The sequence below is a fragment of the Salminus brasiliensis genome, chromosome 18, assembly GCF_030463535.1.
Source record: "Salminus brasiliensis chromosome 18, fSalBra1.hap2, whole genome shotgun sequence".
NCBI classification, from domain to species: domain Eukaryota; kingdom Metazoa; phylum Chordata; class Actinopteri; order Characiformes; family Bryconidae; genus Salminus; species Salminus brasiliensis.
The window spans coordinates 6,398,730-6,420,752 of NC_132895.1; the positions used below are offsets into that span (position 1 = coordinate 6,398,730).

At 41.2% G+C, this 22,023-nt stretch overlaps 1 protein-coding gene across 2 annotated transcripts in view; it reads right to left on the reverse strand.

The window, feature by feature from the left end:
• The window catches only part of stom (stomatin), a 28,491-nt gene extending 7,321 nt beyond the window's left edge, over positions 1-21,170 (reverse strand). Inside the window, exons 1-6 of one of the 2 annotated variants that reach the window (XM_072662205.1) lie at positions 21,025-21,170; positions 15,584-15,616; positions 11,553-11,662; positions 9,930-10,002; positions 842-924; positions 181-384 (exon numbers count right to left, since the gene is read on the reverse strand). In XM_072662205.1, the coding sequence (XP_072518306.1) occupies positions 181-384; positions 842-924; positions 9,930-10,002; positions 11,553-11,662; positions 15,584-15,616; positions 21,025-21,085 (564 nt within the window). In that variant the 5' untranslated portion in view covers positions 21,086-21,170. The remainder of the gene's footprint in view (positions 1-180; positions 385-841; positions 925-9,929; positions 10,003-11,552; positions 11,663-15,583; positions 15,617-21,024) is intronic. The other variant, XM_072662206.1, reaches the window with a different exon arrangement.
• Between the last annotated feature and the right edge of the window lie 853 nt (positions 21,171-22,023).

Sequence of the window (22,023 nt, forward strand, 5' to 3'; positions counted from 1 at the left end):
CTCCAACAAAAGCAGGATAAACTTTTGCTTAATAAACTTAATTCAGAAGAAATGGTAAGTAAGCAGGTGTCCAAATACTTTTGTCCATATACAGTGTAACAGAACAGAAAAGGCTGTTCTGAGGAATTCTGCATGTGTGTTGGAGTAACATGTTTCTGCCTACGGGTGAGCGAGTCAAACCTGCATGCTATGGGCGATCTCCTCACGGTCAGACAGAATCTCGGCCAGGTTTTTGGTGCCCAGCACGTTCCTCAGGGTGGTTTGAGCCAGAAGGCGTGTGGCAGCATCAGCGTTGGTGATGTTGGCCACGGCCAGGGTGGCGTTCTGCACTCGGTAATACACCACACCGTCCACACTAACAGTCACGGAGTCTTTCGTCAGGACCTGACAGGAACATCCAGACAAACACTTAAAGCAGCAATATGCAAGAATGGATATTTCTTGCTCATGGGCTCCCCTTGCTCATGGGCTCATAACCATTTCCCAATAAAGTTAAATCGAGTATTTTGGTTACAGTGCCAGAAGTACACTATTCTGACATCTTAAAAATCACGATATTTAAACACATACTGGGCAGAGAATAGAGAGTTTTAAAGCTTTAATAATATTTACATATTACAAACAACATAAACAACAAGAATAAAGACTGTTTCTATAACATGGGCCGATGTGAACCCCCCCCCCCCTTTCAGAATTGACTGCTCTTTTCTGCTTAGCTGCATCCCACATGATTTGCAGGTTGCACCCACAAGCCACAAGGTGTGGGTGAAGCATGAGTGTGGGTGAAAGTGCAAGACCATGTGATCTTTTGTCAGCGCATGTATGTGGGGGTATATCTCACCTCCTGTGGGGGGATGTCAAAGGTGATGGTGCGCATGTCCACATTAATGAAGCTGTCCGTGCAGGGTAGTATAAAGAAAAGACCTGCAGATAGATCACATCACACAGATACACACTCATTAATCATCTCTTATAAATTAACTCATGAGAACCAGATATAATTTCAAGGTGACTTAAGCGCTTAAGTGGCACATATATATGGCATATGCTCCTTCAAATATCCCCAGCACCACAGAATTGTGCTTAAGTGTACAGATGTGGGCGAAGGCTCATCCTGTCTACTGTTTACTCAGAGTTTACATCCCCCTTAACCACGCATTTTCACTTTCCTAAGCTACTTCAGTTCTCATAAAGCATCCACCTGAACTGTACAGCAGAACCTCAGCATCAGCAGATCACTCTGGAAATGAAAGCTCCTGAGCCCTTGAATATTATTCAGTTATTAATCCTAAATAGGCTGCCAGCTTTCATAAATATTTTAATCAGTAGTGTGTTAAAACAAACAAACAAAAAAAACACATTTATATGATAAATGCAAATAATGACTAAATAAGTCACTGTAACAGCAACAAGCATAGAAAAATGAATGGTTAATATAATATCTCTTTTATCTGATGCTTTCAAATATTTACTGGATGTTAAAACAGTACAATGAAGTAATTCTGCTACATTTCTGTGGAACTAGAGCCGTAAAATGACCAATTTACCCATTTGTCCTTAAACAACCAGGTGCAGTAAGTCATACAAACAGTAACAGGCTGTAATTACAGTGAACCTCAATGGTGTTCGAGCTGTAAAATGCTAGATCACTTATTTCCATTTCTTTTTACTATTTTACTTTATTCAAATCTCCTAACAAGTGATAATGTCAGTTCTTCCTACATTTCTAAAGGGCTAATGCAATATGTGTGAAATCTCTTGAATTACAGCTGAGAATCTGCACTTCAGCCACATTGTAATTATTTCATTTTAAATTCAGTAGTTTTCATGTAGTTTCAGTATCGTCATCGCAATGCGTGCATGCGCTATAAGAGTCACGTTGCAGGATGTGCAATGTCATGTAAGGCAAATTAAATTGTACACTATGCTGCAACTTGCTTTATACAACAGGAGAATCTGCACTGTTCTCAGTTTCCATGATGATTATATCTGCCCAACATTATTTACCAATAACAATATTTATCAATCTAATCAAACTTTATTTATATAGCACCTTTCAGACAAATAAAATTGAAATTTAAGGTGCTTCACAAGTGATTGATGAAATGAGGATAGAATAAAGAGAAAGAATAATAATAAATAATAATAAAATAATAATAATAAAATGTAATATTTAATTTAAAAATAAAAGGTAAATAATTAAGATACTACATTTGTACTAATAAAACAAAATCAAACTAAATCAATAATACAAAAATTATATAAAATAGTAGACAAAATAAAACATAAAATATTGCAGATAATAAAAACAGATCAAATACAAATCAAAGTATATAAGTATGGATATTAAGACTAAGAGAAAGTTTTTACAAAACACTAAAAAAAGAGCCAGACTGAATAAATAGTTTTTTAGTTTGCGCTGAAAGATTTCAATGTTTTAAGCTTCTCTCAGTTGGAAGGTTGTTCCAGCATTTTGGAGCGTAGTGGCTAAAAGCAGCATCACCAAAGTTTTTTTGTTTTTCTTCGTGGAACAACTAAAAGAGAAGATCAGAAGGATCTGAGGGACCTTCTTGGCTCATAAGCTGAATGCATTTCAGTGAGGTAGTCTGGTGCAAGACCATGTAGAGCTTTATAAACTAATAACAGAATTTTTAAATCAATACGAAAACAAACAGGTAACCAGGTTCCCATCTGGTCGTAGTCAGTACCCATGCAGCAGATGTTTGAATTTACTGTAACTGGTGTGTTGTAGCTGTTGGTGGTCCAGAAAGGAGAGCGTTACATTAGTCCAATCTAATTTGTTTTTCTGTGTTGTTCAGGGACAGTCTTCCATACACAGACGTGTTATAAGAAAAATAAATTCTCGTGTAGCCAGTTTATAAGGCATACCACACATTACATATTATATATATATATATATATATATATATATATATATATATATATATATATATATATATATATATATATATGTATGTATGTATGTATGTATGTATGTCTGTATGTGTGTGTGTGTGTGTGTATGTATGTATGTATATCACAGAACAACAAAATATCACAATGCTGCTACAGATGTCCCTAGACTGAACGGGCAGCTAGCAGACATGCCTCAGTAGCAGACATGATTGAACACGGTTTTGCAAATGATAAGATTAGAACTGGTGGGCGGCAGCAGTCCTGCTCTGGGGGCTCTGAGAGAAGAAGGACTGGAGCAGAGAGGAGCAAAAAGCTATTTTTATTTGAACAAAAGCTATTTTTATTTAAATACAGGAAATGTTCAATTAAAGAAACAGTGAGACATTAGAATGTGAATAAATCAAATTAAAACAGCACAGATTATCCTACGTGTCTTATCCATCTGTATCCTGAATAATTCTATTAAATATTGTAATGGAATTACATTACTCCATTCAGTATGCAGCATCACTACATCTTCAAAGTATTAAGCCCCTTTCTGATTATTGGCATGTAGCTGGCAATTGTTTTCGACAACATTTCGGCCCTAATGCAGTCCTCTAGTGTAAGCTATGGCTCTACTATTGATGACTGCAGTTTTCTGCAGAAACAGCCCCCTCCACTCTGCACACGACACTCGTATATACTTTTACTTTGCATATCCCAGCTTAGAAAGCTGCGGTCAGAGCACAGGGTCAGCCGTGCTACAGCTCCCCTGGAGCAGAGAGGTTAAGGGTCTTGATCAAGGGCCAAACAGTGGCAGCTTAGTGGACCTTGGTACTGAACCCACAACCCTGTGATCAATAACACAGAGCTGGAACTACCGAGCCACCACTGCTAATGTCTGAGACTGGACACAGCAATGATGCTACTAACACCACCGTCTTCACTACTCGTGTCTGGCTTTGCTTTGAGAACACCAGAATGATGCACTACCAGAGCGCTTTCCCACAAGGTGCTGAGGGCTACAAACATAAGAATACGTTTCCTCTTCATTTCTGCATGGACAAATCAGTTCAGTCCACTGAGAGCTGTTTAGCAAGGTAGTAAATCTTATTCTAGCTCTCTGAGGATGATGTACACACTCTGTCAGCTGCAGCTGTCAAGAATTCCAAATACATACGCCTATAAACTGCAGGCTATGAATGTCTGTTCTCATTCAAATTGCATCTCCTAAAGCCATACTCTTGAATAAAGAATCAAAAGCTTGGAGTGATATTGCCTGCTATAGGAAAGCTTGGTGGGATGTGACGGGGAAGGCAAACAGGCCGGTTCAACTGAGTGCTGGTTGTCTGGCATACTTTTTCAAAGGGAAGTACTTTCAAAAGGAAACTGGGAAGTTGGCCAGACAGCAGACATGATCGGTTTACTTTGCCTGAACTATTATGGTGCACTTCAGGAACTAGTGGAAAATACCACCCATTCTCACCCTTTTAGGAGGAATGCATGCATTGTTTGTATGCAACACATTCCTGAGAGAGGTCATGTACAGCCCAAATTTACATAACCAACAACGGGAAACACTCTATCTGCTTACTGGAAACGCAAGTTAGCAGGAGTTACCGAATAAGGCATGTAGTGGCAACACGGCGGGAGGAATGATGGACATCAGTTGGAAGCTCCTCAATGGCTTCCCGGGTATCGCTGGCTTTCAAGGCATCAGTGACAACAATGTTGTCTAGTTCTAAAGTTAGCTACTTCCTTCAACGCTGTGGTCCTACTGGAAATTCCCTGGAATGTTGCAAGGTCATATTACAAAATATAGAGCACGGGCAAAGGCCAAATATAAAGTAAAGATACGTGCGACACGACCCCTGGGGGTCCTGGCGTGACCACCTCAGAGACGACACAAACACAAGGCTCAAGTGACTGACACACATACCTTTACTTTCCACCCTCCACCACAACCAAATGAAAACGTCAAAAGAGCATAACGGCCCTAATCGGGCTCTAGCGGTCTCTTACACGCATATACAGATTATTCCAGTCTCTGGCAGCTCAGCCATCGCATGCTCTCTGTGTTCCCTTTCGTGTGCGACTGAGCATGCTTTTTCTATGCCGTTAACCTGGCAGGTGTAGGGTGTATGCCCACGGCTCACTCCCGCCTCCTCACTGCCACATAGGTTATAGCAAGGCTGCTCAACTACAGTCTGTATACAGGTGGAAAAGAGAGGGAGGCCTGGGAGATCCTTCCACTATCCTCCTTTCCACAACCATCTTCTACACTGTGTCCAATGAAGCCCAAATGACTATGCCAGCCTTTCCTAGGATCTTGTTTAGTCTGTTAATGTCCCACATAACAGAAAATGCTCTCGACTCCCAATAAAACATGGAAAGTTCTCAGCTGTTGGACTCTCGCACCACAAAGGACCTCAGAATATTCTGCTTACGTTCACTTTCCATCCATGGAATCTTAGCCCATTCCTCAGGGGCAGTGGCCTCCAGTTCACTGATATTCTTGGGTTTGTGTGCTGCAACCGCCTTCTTCAAATCCTGTTAGGAGGTTCACTGAGGCCCAAGCTTCAGCTTCCTCACAAACCACTGCTATGCTGCACTGTTGGCCGGGGGTTCTTTTCAGTGCATGCTTCATTCCTCCTCCTCCTCCTCCTCCTGCAAACATGCCGCTGATCCGTAAGCCCGAACTGTTCCATATGTGTTGAATCGCTCCACAGAACAGAACGGAAAAAAGTTGGTGGTGTATTTATATGGTTTTGAGCAGATTGACGCCGACTGTTCTAGTGCTTTTTTTGGGTCTGTGGCGGTGTATGGGCATGGAGACTTGACATGCCCGTCAGGTAGCCCTAAAATGCTGCCCTTCAGGCTCCCAAGTGGCGCAGCCATCTTAACATTGTCCCCATTATTGAGAAGCTGCAGGTTTGATCCGCAGTGATACCTCACTGGGAGTCCCCCTGCTCTCTCTGAATGAGTAGTTAGGCCCCTTTCTCATTATCTTTTTACTGCATTCTCTTCCAAGCGTCTGCTCAGCTGTTCAATGATGCTGCATTAGCTAAAACAGAAGTGGTTGGCTGGATTCATATTACTCTGAGGAAGCACACACACGCAAGTCTTCACCCTCCCAGGACTCGGAGCTTTGTGTGATGATGGAGTCCTGGCTACTGAGTTGAATTACAAATTATTCAACTGGAGAGGAAATTTTTTAAAAAAATATTTCCAAATAAACAGTGTTTTCACTACTGTCTCAAAAAAATCATCCAATAGCAATGGTCACATAAAAAAGAACAAATAATGACCGTTTCTGGGATTTTTCTTAGAATGATAAACACACAGGGGTTTACGGGGGACTTCAGACCCCCCAAAATGGGCTTTGGCTGCCCTATTTATGACACCCCAGAACTGCCACTGTTGCCAAGGCTTGCTGAAAGGTAATGTAGCAGCTTGAGACTGCAGATTATAACCTATGATTACGAAACTACCAATATAAGCTTTTCTATTAATAGATAGTGCAAAGGGATCACGACCAATAGGATATATGATGCCACTTCAGACCAGGCGGTCCTGAGACACTGGTTTGGAAGCAGAAATAAAGTGTAAAGAATGCAGCCTAGCAGTAACACACTTAACCGTAACCATCAAATTAACAGTGGCTTTATAGCTAAAGACGACATAGTATTGGTCAAGACCAGCTTAATACAGTGTATGCTATATGTCCAAATGTGTATAAACACCCCTTCTAATGAATGTATTGGGAGTTGGGGATGAGGTGGGGTGGGTGATTGTCCAACATCCTCTTGTTACTAAATGCAATCAAATCCTCACAGCAAAGCTCCTCCAAAATCTAGTAGAAAGCCTTCTTCCCTGGACAGTAGAGACAGTTCCTCCAACAAAAGCAGAATAAACAATTTCCTCATTTCCTTGATTTCAAAAGAAACAATGAACAAGCAGGTGTCCCAATACTTCTGCCCATATAATAAAGAACAGGATACCGTATTTCAAAATTCATATTAACTGCATATTATATTATGCAGTCGACTACACTACTGTAAATATGGCATCATATGGCATTGACCTGACCATGACCAAGTGAGTGGACACCATTTAAGATCCATGTTGCACAGCAGTTCCTAATCGTACGTCACAGCTCCATGGCAACAGAGCCAAAGATCGTGAAGATGCCCATCAGTTACGCTGCCTGGTCCATTAAGTGAATTAGATGGCTGCCGTTAGAGGCAGACAGGCTGTGGAGGACTGTGACTAAGCTCATGCCGCACTCTTTTCGTAAGCCAGCAGCAAATGTAAGATCATACAGTAGACTTTTAAATAAGAGCTGAGAGTACAACCAATAATATCCCTTTGTGTATGACGCAGACAACCTCTTGCCATCATATAGATCAATCTTATGTATAAAATGCACAAATCTACAGTGCTGTGCAGAAGTCAGAGACATCTAGGGCTGTGTATTGGCAAGAACCTGGCGATATGATATGATATATGATACGCATCACAATGCAGTATTAATAATTTTGCGATACTGTAAGCAAGATATACTGCATTCATAGTCAGAGCATTAAAAATCAGCAGAAAATTTTAGATTAGTAGCTGTGGTTGATGACGCAATTTTAGCGCCAACATTAATATTTTATGTCGACACATCGTTTTAACATTATTTGAATTTTTCTCCAAAATGAATAATTACTTCTATCCTCATTACTAATACGTAACTGCTCCTTGAGGTCAGCTGTTTCTAGTTTTGGAGGTATACCAGTGCAGCATTCGTGCAATACACAAGCTTAATGCACACGCCATTAAAGCAATGTGCTCGTCTGCCCGCTACCTTAGATTTACCAGTGAATACATGACTGAGAGAAAAGGATAAGCCTGGAATCTAAATGTTGACTGATGCTGCCACTGTGTGTTTATGTGCTTTGGGCTTGGATATAAACCATCTAACTAATCTATTAGTTCATTATTTTAAGCACATTTCTTTGTGTTTGTGTCACATCCACTTTAATAAGGGGTTTTGTTACATTCCTCACTGCACTGCTGCCTGTTCTGCTGAGGTTCTACAGGTTTTTAACAGTTATTAATGGTTTTGTAAAAGTAAGATCATTTTAAATGCCAAATGTAACTTTTTTGAAGGAAAATTAATTGTTTAGATTAATCGATGAATCAGCTAAATCACCGATCGAAATATAATGGTTAGTGGGATCTCTAATACAATTTTATCCAATCTGAAAAGTGGGATCTGAAGACAGACTGCAACACTGTACAACAATTACAAAATCTGTACCGTGTTTTTAGAATACAGTACTTTCGATACAACATTATATTGTGATACTTTGATATCAATATTTATCAATCCCCTTCATTTATTTAATAACCAGTTTTAGAGTTTGGAGCATTTTCTGCTTCTCATCATCCATGTCATCCGATCATTCAATAATGTTGAGGTCTGGACTCTGAGGCTAGTTTGTTATCTGCTGGGCTACCTGGTCTTGCATGGTTGTTAGGAGTCCCATTTGACTGGATTTCATCATTTTCTTTTGCCTTTTTCATGGAAATATTGTGTCTAAACTCAAAAAAAACAAAAAAACAATGGGCTTGCATGCAAAGGCATATGCATTTTAAGAGGAACCAAATAAGCTGAGGGTGATCTCATCTCTGATTTTGCACAGCACTGCATTTCCTCTGAAAGCACATTTTCTGGAATAGCTCTCGGCTCGTTTCAGACTGCAAAATCTGTCTGACTCAGATGTGTGTGCTTACACAAGCAGGAATACTGCCCAAGTTCTGCTATTGTTCTCTCTATCTATCGGACTTGATCTCCGCCGGCAGTTCAAACCTCTGCCTGCGCAAAGAGTGGAACTAAATGTAGGTCAGGGGAAATGGAAAAAGGCACATTGTTTATTCTCTGCACCACGAAGACCACAGTGATGCAGCAGCAAATAAAGGAGTTTCTCATGTAAGCAGACCCTGTGGTCTTTCTGTCGGCCACCTCGCCAAGCAGGTTCACAAACAAACAGGACGAAAAACATCTGACCACTAAAGGCCGAGAGGAGCGTGTGGGTGATTACTCTATTAGCTGGAATTTTGTTTCCTAATACTGTCTGAGGTCACATTAAATCCTTCACACACTCTTCTCACTGTCTGAGTCCTGGTGCTGTCACAGCAGTAAAGCATGTATGAGCCCAATCTCAGACACATTACACATCTCGTCATATTATACACAGCGTAGTTTAACGGAAACACAGGAATGTTATTTTATTTCATCCTAGAATGTTAAACTGTATTTACCTTTTTGGCAGAGTAAAATAAGGGACGTTTGGTACATATAAGGTGTATATGCACCTCTCAATTTAAACTGTACTGTAATCCAGCAAGACTGTTACATTATAGCCTGGCCTCATTTTATTTACACCCTTAAAATGTATTTCATAATTATGAAAAAGCTCATTATTGTTTATCATCAACTTAAAATCTGTAATTTATTTACTTCAAAATGTTTTCAACATTTCAAGCATTTTTTTTTTGTTTTAATATTGATGCTTTCTGACATATTGGATTTCCCAAATATTATATAAACCTTAAAAAATAAAACCAAACAATTACATATCACTTTGTGTAGTTATTATAAAATATGACAGTTTACCCAGATTTTCCCAATTTTCTTAGATGCACTAGTACATACATCCAGCCCACTATCTGGCTAAAGGCTAAACACAACAGAGACTATAAAAGTGAGGCTAAAAAAGGGCTAAAATCAACACTAGCTAACAGCGTGTAGCACCGCTCACTGTGCTGCTATTCTGTGATCTGTGGTGTAGATAGAAGGGCTTTTCATATTGTACTTTTTTCCCATAAGCCCACATTAAAAGAAAAATCCACAAAATAACAGGGTGGTAAATATAGGGTGGCAGGCTTGTAAAACCACATCTGAGCACATTTCACCTCAACCAAAGTCACATATTTACTATTACTACTTAGTAAATCAGTGGCTTAAGGTCTGTTTTTCTTACCTGGTCCTTTGGCTCCTCCCCGCAAAATACGCCCCAGGCGAAAGATTATAGCCCGTTCGTACTCCTTCACTATCTGCAGGAATGACAGAAAGAGTCCAGCTGTCAATAACATCTCACTTATAGGCTTAATTATTGGTGTAATGGAGCACAGATAAACCGTGACCTGTACAGATTGAACCCCCATGGTTTGTATCTTTCTAAGAAAACGTTACGAATATATGACAAAGCGGTGTGAGACGGTCATCAAGACCAGAGGAGATGCAAAATTCTGATGCTTTTAATGTTCAAAATTCTGATAACTGTATAACGGTTTACAGAAAACTACACTTAGACAATTCTTCCGAACTTGGTCAATGCCTGCTGCACACCTCTAATCTATAGGCAAGTAATAGACACTATATAGACAAAAGTATTGGGACACCTACACATTACACCAAGCTTTTCACATTACAGGAGCCATTATGACATCCTGTTCCAAACCCACAGGCATTAATATGGAGTCGTTCACCCCTTGCAGTTTAGCAGTCAGAAGGAGAGTGCTGGAGACTATTCTGCACTGTGCTCTCAGCTAAGCACTCGGCCCTGACCCCGCTCTGTAACTTTACGTGGTCTGACAGACACTCGGTGGCTGAGCTGCTCTCCATGGGTCCTCCTAAACGCTTCCACTGTTCAATAATAATACCACTCACAGCTGATGGAGGAAGATCTAGGAAGGAGGAAATTTCACCATCTGACTTGTTGTTGGTGCAGCGGTGATCCTATTACATACAGAACCATGCTGGAGTTCAGTGAGCTCTTTAGAACCTCCCACTCTTTCGCTAATCTGTGTAAAGGCAGACTGCATGGATAGGGGCTTGATTTTATCAAGTACTTGATGCACCCAAATTCCTAGTTTGGATGAGTCACAGTAGTTTGTGTGAAAGACTGAAAATGTGAGAGACTGGAAGGGAAAAACTACCCAGTTTTTGTTACACAGAATGAACTCAATAAGACTGTGTGTGTGTGTGTGTGTGTGTGTGTGCTGGAGGCTAAGCAGAGCCAGAGATACAGACATATCATCAGTGAGGTCACACTGCTCTACGATTGTCTGAACGCAGTTACATTAGCAATTTCTGGAGCCTAGCATTTGAAGATCTGGGGCCCTATTTTAGTGATCTTTAGGCGAGCCGTCGACAGCGCATTGTGCAGCTTGATTTAGGGTGTGTCAGTGCGTCTTTGCTTAAAACGCCCAAAACAGCAAGTCTTCTAATTAATCATGAGTGTCTTTTGGGCGTAATATGCAATAAACCATTCGTGGGTGTACAAGCGTCGGGCTGCACGTGCCTGTGTTGACAATTCACTGCCAAGATCATGAACGTCTGACTGTTGACGTCTGCCTAGGTTGTTTTCAGTCAGTGAAGCTCCTGTATTTTCCGTTGGCAATATAGCAATAGGCCAGAAATTTACCTGAACACACCTCATTTTGAGACCGCCACGCCCATCGGAGTAGAAATATTCGCAGGCGGAAAACGTGAAAACAGTCTGTTGACGGGGTGCAAGATAGCAATGAGCATCGCAACGCACCTTACGTCAACACACAGGGTGTAAGATAGAGTCAGGAATACCCATCAGTCATAGAGTTACCTTGATGCACATCCATATGGACAGAGGCAGAGTGAGGAGGGTCAGCAAGATGGAGAACAGCACCAGGAACCACCCACACAAACCGATGTCACTTTCGGAGCTGACCAGGTCTACAACACAATCACAGGAAAAAACAAGAGTTTTTGGATTGTTAGGACAACAATAGAGGGAACAGCTGGAGTGTGTACACCCTAAACTGCTCGAGGTGGAAAGATTAACCCCTCAAAAAGTGTTATTACAATTTTCTATTACCGGAGAATAGCCCCACCAGTTTGTACAGAAGTCCCTGTAGTTACTGGGTAATGCGCATCAGTGTGTTATAAGCTTTGGAGTTAAGGGGTTAAATGCTGGCTACGAAATCATAGTTGGTATATGTAATATATTAGTGCATTTCAAAAAACTTAGTAGATCATGAAAAACTCATTTTTGTTCATAATTAATTCCAAAATTTGTATTATAGTCATTACATGTAAAGTGACATACTGGCTGGAAGGGGGACATGTGGTAGGAAAAGGTGCACAAGCAACAGGAATGACTTCAGCCTTGAGAGGACTGTCAAGAATAGTTGATTCAATAACTTGGTGCTTGAGGAGCCATTACTTACATTTACATTTACATTTATGGCATTTAGCTGATGCTCTTATCCAGAGCGACTTACAAGGTAACTCGTATTACAGAGGTGGGTCAATGTAGTGTTAGGAGTCTTGCCCAAGGACTCTTATTGGTGTAGCACAGCATAGTCACCTAGACCAGGAATCGAACCCTGGTCGCCCACATGGTGTGGAAGCTTACTGGCACCAACCACACTGTGCACCTCGCACAGATGTCTTCAGGGGCTACAACTGAACATCAGAAGTGCTTACCCTGGGCTGAGGAGAAAGAAAACTGGACTGTTGCTTAGTGCTCCAAAGTCCTCTTTTCGGGTGAAAGTAGTTTTGCATTTCATTTGGAAATGAAGGCCCTAGCATCTGAAGGACTCTGGAGTGGAAAGGGTACAGAATCCAAGGTGTCCAGTGAAGTCCAGTGAGAAGTGTCCACAGTCTGTGACGGTTTGGGGTGCCACGCCATCTGCTTATATTGATCCACTGTGTTTTATCAAGTCCAAAGTCAATACAGTCGTCTAACTGAAAATTTTAGACTACTTCATGCTTCCATGTGCTGACAAGCTTTACGCAAATGCGAATTTCCTCTTTCCAGTAGGACTTAGCACCTGCCCACTGTGCCAAATCTACTACTAGTGGTTTGCTGATCATGATATTACTGTACTGTGCTTGATTATCCAGCCAACTCTCTGGACCTGATCACACGGCCCAGCAATACAGAAAGGAACCTTGGCTTCTGTAACGTCTCAGCATTGCCACAAACTGATTGCCTCCATGCCACGCCACTGTGATGCAGTAATTCATGGTAAAGTATCAACCAAGTCAGAAGCAGGACAAAAAGGGCTCAAAACATGTCACTTTACGTGTAATTAATATACAATATGGCAGTTTACGAACACTTTCATGATATTCTACTTTTTTTAGTACTTTGGGTGCATGGGTTACGTCCAAAGCTCAAATCAAACCTGTTTAGTCTCTTTCTGGTGGTAGATGCTGTACTTTGACATCAACTGTGGTACGAGCCACTTGTAGACTGTTAAAAGTATGAGATGCTTGATGAACTTTGTAGGTTCTTCGGTTTAAAACTGTGGAGGAATTTCTTCGGGTGTTTTTAGGAACCTTCAAGGAACTGTTATCTTCTGAAAACATTCTCTTAAAGGTTCCTCAAAGCACCCTAAGAGGTTCCTCCACAGTTTTAAATTGATTTAAATTAAAAACCTACAAAAGTTCCTCAAGGACCTCATACTTTTGACAGTGTCGGCCCTGTGACGACATGTTAGGATTGTTGGAGACTTCTTTACACATCTTGCGGTCTACAATGCTCTTGGGCTGAACTTTCTAGGATGGCCTGACCTGGCCATGTTAGTCAGTTGTTTTATATGTTGTCCACTTGTAAATGATTTAGCCAGACTAAATGTCTGAGGTTTAAAAAGGACAGGCTCCTCCAGAATCCTGTGTTCTGATCATCTGCAGCTGATTCAGATTTTAGTCGGTTTAAGTAGTAATAAATGTGGTGGTCTCCTCAAACTGCAGAAATGATATAATCGGTCACAAACAAGTTGCTCACAAGCTGGTTGAAGCATCAGTAATGTGGCCAGAACCTGGGCCACACCGGACATTTACTGGGAATGGTGGCCCCAGAAGTGGCGCCTGATATGGCTTTTTGAACCCATATAAAATTTCTATACCTTTGATTTACATCTGCTGAACAAGAAACTATAAACAGTACAATTTAGCATAATAATTTAAACAAATTCATTACATTTTCATATGTAAACAATACCATAACATTTACGGTCCAGTACTCCATACTATAGCTGTCATGAGAGAGAAGCATCTCAACCACCTTTAATCCAACACTGTCAGAACTGACCCACCACTCGACCACTAGTTTACCAACAAGATCTAGTTTAATATTTCCAGTAACCGCATCTGATGTACATTGGCTAGGTACTCAGACAACACATATCTCAGCCTCTCAATGCTACTGGTCAATTCTGTCTGTATGACAAAATATCGTGACAAATTTTGTGTATCATGAACACAGTGTCTTTGTTATCGTAACAATGGGAAAAGTACGTCTTCCACGACTTGAAACTCGAAAGGACATGTACTAATTCTCTTAATGGGTGTGTTTTAGGCGTAATGTGCAATTAACCAATTAGCATGTCACTCGCCGTTCCCTTTAAGAGCCGGGTGCGAACTGACGTTGTTGGATTGCTATTTCAATGGCGCGCGGTCTGGGAAGGCTTGCTGAAGCGGTGGGGCGCCTCACCTCTAGAATACTATTATTTTATTTTGTATTCTGTTTATTGTTGATGTAAAAGTTTGCATAGCTGCCAACAGGCACGTCCATGTGTGAGAAACAAGCAGGGGGTACGAGCGCTGGGCTGCACGCGCCTGTGTTGACAATTCACTGCCAAGATAGCATCGAACGTCTGACTGTTGGCGTCTGCCTGGGTTGTTTTCAGTCAGTGGAGCTCCTGTGTTGTCCATTGCACATCAGCGTAGATAATATTCGCAAGCACTGTTGCTGTTTAAACGATGCAGGCGGAAGGCGTGAAAATAGACTGTTGGCGGGGTGTAAGATAGCGATGAGCATCGCGGCTTTAAGCCACATGAGCAAGGAGACCCATTAACACGGACAAACCGGGATGATGACCATGTCCGCATACAGTGGTAATGAGAAGTGGCAAAACAAGAAACCTAAAAGCCCAACTGAAACATAACCATCCCGTCCAGTTTTTTGAACCGGGAACAAATACAAGAAATTTGGGGAGGGGCCTTCCTGACAGTTGGCTATTACGGATGCTTATGCTCATCAATGTGAATATAAACATAACCGCCCAAAATGGTGCACGATCACAGAAAGCATAACGGGGTATACAGGCCAAATGGATGCTGCCAGTAAACACAGTAAAAAAAATAAATTAAAAAAAAGAGTATTTAAAAATGACATTTTATTTTATTCACATTGTTTACTTTTTTAACCATTATTTATTAATATCTGAAAATTTTTGACATTCCAATGACTGAATAATCTTTTAAAAAATCATTTTTAAATAAAATTGTTTAAAATGAATATTTATGAGATGATATATCGTCCAAACTCATAAATTATTATTTTTTTAAGTAGTTATCATGAAAGGCCTTCTTGTACAGGCCAGCATGGACATCCGCACTGAATGTCAGCAAATTCAACATTCAGTAAATGCTATATTACGCTGCATGCATTAGAAAGACAAGCCATGATTATTAGAAAGCCTCAAAAAAAAAAAAACAGCAGCTGTATTTAAACAAACCTGAGACGGCCACAACACAAGAGCGGTCAAACTCCACTCGCTCTCTACAGGAAAACATGCTGCGTAAAAAAAAGCTCAGCACACCAGAGCCTAACAGCAAAAACTGCTGCTTTAAGTTGTCCCATACCTTCAGTCTCAGCAGCTGTGAAATTGTACTGATCTAAAGAGAGATACCACAGTAAGAAAAGTGAGCCATTACTTTTGGAAACACTGGCAAACAGTTATGCTGAGCCCTTCTGAGGCCTCCGCTGTCATTGGCTACAGTGTAGATTAGCAGATTCATGAGATTTAAAGCCTTGGAAGTGTAGAGTGGCTGCTGACTCCACATGACCACAGAGGAGGCTTTCATCCTGCATTAGGTCCCATGAAGCTGAATTCCACGTTTAGTGCCATAAGCCATTATCTAACGCGCTCCTGTTTCTACTCTGTGGCAATGCTAATGTGATTATTTTTGACACAGAACCCATATACAATAGATCATCGCAATGAAAAACATGTATCTCCAAAATAATGACTTTACAGAAGAGAATGGAAGTATCTTAGAGCATTTCTATTGGTCCAGAGCAGCAGCAGCAGGGTTCAAACCATGGAGAAAATGGACAAGAATGGAGATACATGGTTTTCATTGAACAACAGTAACATAAAAAAGTGGCCCATTAGTTCGAGTAGAGTAGATAGATTAGATACTGGCAGATACGTGAGGATCTCTGCTATTAATCATGTAACACAGCACTGGTTTCTAAAGTTGTATTATAAGGTCTGAGTACATTATTCAGCTCCGGTTATTATTAATGTGCTCTTATTATTAATAAGTGTATGTAATTATGTCAATTCTGCAAACATAAAAAGAGGCTTTGATGGTGCAGAGGAAGGTTTCTGACCCCACCTAATCCAAACAGTGGAGCTGCTGTTATTCTACACTGGGTCATTCAAAATAAGAGTACCTCAAACCTGTGCCAGAGATCATTTGGCAGGACATGGCTGTGCTGGATGTCCTCATAATGTAATACAGCACTGCTTTTAATTACATTCCAATTATACTGAGAAAACAATTATGTTAAGTATATTAAATATAAAGTGACATGTACAGTTATATTATATTCATATTTATTCTTTATATGTTTATATTATTTAGTCTATATGTGTTGTGTCATTGCTTTTATGTCACTTTTATTTTTTAATTGTAAAAATAAAAAGGATGAGATTTGTCCAAAGCCTTTAAGTTAAGTGGAAAAACTCAGAATATTATTATTATTATTATTATTATTACTATTTTTATTATTATTATAAAAGTGACTGAATATACAACAACTACTACTACTAATAATAATAATAATAATATTGTATTACAATTAATTGCATTTGAGTATTAAACTATTATTATTTTTATTCTTATTATTGAATATAGTTGTTATTAAAGTTATATATTGTATCATATATATTGCCTCCTGTGATCAATAAATTAATAAAGTATTTATGATTTTGATATAATCAGCACATTTATGTCCTGACACTGATACAGATTAGATACTGTGGACACTGTACAAGATACCATATAGGATAAGAGCATCTCAAATATGTGACTATTTTAACGTAACTATTAGTAGTAGTAGTATTAATATGTCTACAATTACAGTAATTTACTGTGCACAACACTGCGCTACTGTGGGGGCATTATCAGATGTACATATCAATATGTTTTCTTATTATTATCGTTGTTATTATTATTATTATTAGTAGTAGTATTTTTACAATTACAGTCACTTTTCACTGACTCTTACACTGAACACAAAATACACAATAATACACCACTGTTTTAATTACATTATTAAGTTACATTATTATTATTATTATTTCCAGTGTAGCAGTTAACTTTACAGCCAGACTGAAGGATTTCTTTCTCCATCTGACCCAAACACAGGAGCAGCATTTAGGCCACGCCCTCGTCCCGTCCACAACAGAAAGCGAAGGGACAACAGAACCCCCTCGAACAGACTACACACACACACACCCTCTAACACACACACCCTCTAACACACTACACACACACCCTCCAACACACTACACACACACCCTCCAACAGACTACACACACACCCTCCAACAGACTACACACACACACCCTCTAACACACTACACACACTCTAAACACACACCCTCTAACACACTACACACACACCCTGTAACACACTACACACACCCTCTAACACACTACACACACTCTAAATACACACCCTCTAACACACTACACACACACCCTCTAACACACTACACACACACCCTCTAACACACTACACACCCTGTAACACACTACACACACACACCCTCCAACAGACTACACACACACACCCTCTAACACACTACACACACTCTAAACACACACCCTCTAACACACTACACACACACCCTGTAACACACCACACACCCTGTAACACACTACACACACACCCTCTAACACACTACACACACTCTAAACACACCACACACTACACACACACACCCTCTAACACACTACACACACCCACTCTAAACACACCACACCCACTCTAAACACACCCTCTAACACACTACACACACACCCTCTAACACACTACACACACACCCTCTAACACACCACACACACACACACACTCTCTAACACACCACACACACCCTCTAACACACCACACACACTCTAAACACACACCCTCTAACACACACCCTCTAACACACCACACACACCCTCTAACACACCACACACACCCTCTAACACACTACACACACACACACACTCTCTCTAACACACCACACACACACACACACCCTCTAACACACCACACACACCCTCTAACACACTACACACACACACACTCTCTCTAACACACCACACACACCCTCTCTCTAACACACCACACACACCCTCTAACACACCACACACACCCTCTAACACACTACACACACCCTCTAACACACTACACACACACACACCCTCTAACACACCACACACCCTCTAACACACTACACACACTCTAAACACACACCCTCTAACACACTACACACACACACACCCTCTAACACACTACACACACACACACCCTCTAACACACTACACACACACACACCCTCTAACACTACACACACCCTCTAACACACTACACACACCCTCTAACACACTACACACACCCTCTAACACACTACACACACTCTAAATACACACCCTCTAACACACTACACACACCCTCTAACACACCACACACCCTGTAACACACTACACACACACACCCTCTAACACACTACACACACTACACACACACCCTCTAACACACTACACACACACCCTCTAACACACTACACACACCCTCTAACACACTACACACACTCTAAATACACACCCTCTAACACACTACACACACCCTCTAACACACTACACACACTCTAAATACACACCCTCTAACACACTACACACACACCCTCTAACACACCACACACCCTGTAACACACTACACACACACACCCTCCAACAGACTACACACACACACCCTCTAACACACTACACACACTCTAAACACACACCCTCTAACACACTACACACACACCCTGTAACACACCACACACCCTGTAACACACTACACACACACCCTCTAACACACTACACACACTCTAAACACACCACACACTACACACACACACCCTCTAACACACTACACACACCCACTCTAAACACACCACACCCACTCTAAACACACCCTCTAACACACTACACACACACCCTCTAACACACTACACACACACCCTCTAACACACCACACACACACACACTCTCTCTAACACACCACACACACCCTCTAACACACCACACACACTCTAAACACACACCCTCTAACACACCACACACACCCTCTAACACACCACACACACCCTCTAACACACTACACACACACACACACTCTCTCTAACACACCACACACACACACACCCTCTAACACACCACACACACCCTCTAACACACTACACACACACACACACTCTCTCTAACACACCACACACACCCTCTAACACACCACACACACCCTCTAACACACTACACACACACACACCCTCTAACACACTACACACACACACACCCTCTAACACACCACACACCCTCTAACACACTACACACACTCTAAACACACACCCTCTAACACACTACACACACACCCTCTAACACTACACACACCCTCTAACACTACACACACCCTCTAACACACTACACACACCCTCTAACACACTACACACACCCTCTAACACACTACACACACCCTCTAACACACTACACACACTCTAAATACACACCCTCTAACACACTACACACACCCTCTAACACACCACACACCCTGTAACACACTACACACACACACCCTCTAACACACTACACACACTCTAAACACACACCCTCTAACACACTACACACACACCCTCTAACACACTACACACACACCCTGTAACACACTACACACACACACCCTCTAACACACTACACACACTCTAAACACACACCCTCTAACACACTACACACACACCCTCTAACACACTACACACACACCCTCTAACACACTACACACACACCCTCTAACACACTACACACACCCTCTAACACACTACACACACTCTAAATACACACCCTCTAACACACTACACACACCCTCTAACACACTACACACACTCTAAATACACACCCTCTAACACACTACACACACACCCTCTAACACACCACACACCCTGTAACACACTACACACACACACCCTCTAACACACTACACACACTCTAAACACACACCCTCTAACACACTACACACACACCCTGTAACACACCACACACCCTGTAACACACTACACACCCTGTAACACACTACACACACACTCTAAACACACCACACACTACACACACACACCCTCTAACACACTACACACACCCACTCTAAACACACTACACACACCCACTCTAAACACACCACACACTACACACACACACACCCTCTAACACACTACACACACCCACTCTAAACACACCACACACTACACACACACCCTCTAACACACTACACACACTCTAAACACACCACACACTACACACACACACCCTCTAACACACTACACACACACCCTCTAACACACCACACCCACTCTAAACACACCACACACTACACACACACCCTCTAACACACTACACACTCTAAACACACACACACCCTCTAACACACCACACACACCCTCTAACACACCACACACACACACACACACACACTCTCTCTAACACACCACACACACTCTAAACACACACCCTCTAACACACCACACACACCCTCTAACACACACACACACACTCTCTAACACACCACACACACCCTCTAACACACCACACACACACACACACACACACTAACACACCACACACACCCTCTAACACCCTCTACGCGCGCTCTTAACCGTTACCGTTACCCAGAGAGACCCTGCACGCCGCTGCAGAGCAGCTCGCTGTAAAAAGCTCGTCGCAGAAAACAGCGCGCGCCCTTCTATCTGGGTTTGATTGACAGGTGGTGCAGCTCACCTGCCTGCCGCTCCTTCTTCTTCTGCTCCCTCATCGCACTGTTTTCCTGACCGTCCTCCATGGCTCGCTTTCTCCAGTCGCACTGGCTCCTGCTGCACGCTGACACGGGCTATGAGTGGCGGACATGGGGGGCGGGGGGGGCTCTACTGTCTTCTTCAACTGACATGTAAACAATGAGACCTGCGGGAATCTCAGTGGCGCCCTCTGCTGAGGGGAGGAACCATTACACAGCACTGAAACGAGGGGCGCCATGTTGCTGCTGGCACCAGAGACAGATTTACTCAACAAATAGCTCTCAAATACTCAGATTTTACAAGTTAAAGCAGTGATGAAAACGAATCTATGAAATCTAAACATTTCCCCCCGAAGTATCGCAGAGAGCTGATCACACTTTAAGCTACAGGATGATGATATTTGATGAGATTTTGAGACCTGCAGTATCAGTGAGATAATTATTTTTAATTATTAAATAATATATACAATTTAAACGTAATGTATAATTTAATTTAATTAATTTAAAAAATAACTTGAATGAATTTTAAATGAAATAAGGATCTACATAATTAACTAAATTAAATTAGCTGTTCTCTGCCCCCTGGTGGACTACCCATGCACTGCATGCACCATATTCTTTTGCATGTAGTCTGTGAGCTTTGTGATTTTTTACAAATAAAAGTAATCCGTGCAAATGGTCATTTCTTTTCTTTTGTAAATAACTAGTCAGGTTTAGTCAGGTTTTCTGGTCAATTATTAGATGGTTTACGCTTTAAGGGTTTAAAAATAAGTGCTTCTACACATGGGTAAAATGAGTTCTGCCATTCAGATCCACTTTTGGTTCCATAAAGAGCCATGTTTTAATAAAGATGATTTAATAGAGAGTGTGAAGAATGTATTAAAGGCTCCTACCTTCTTTTGATGTAAAGGCTCCTCAATATAAACATATAATATAATATAAATGTTCTTCCATTTAAAATGTTCACATATAATATAAATATATAT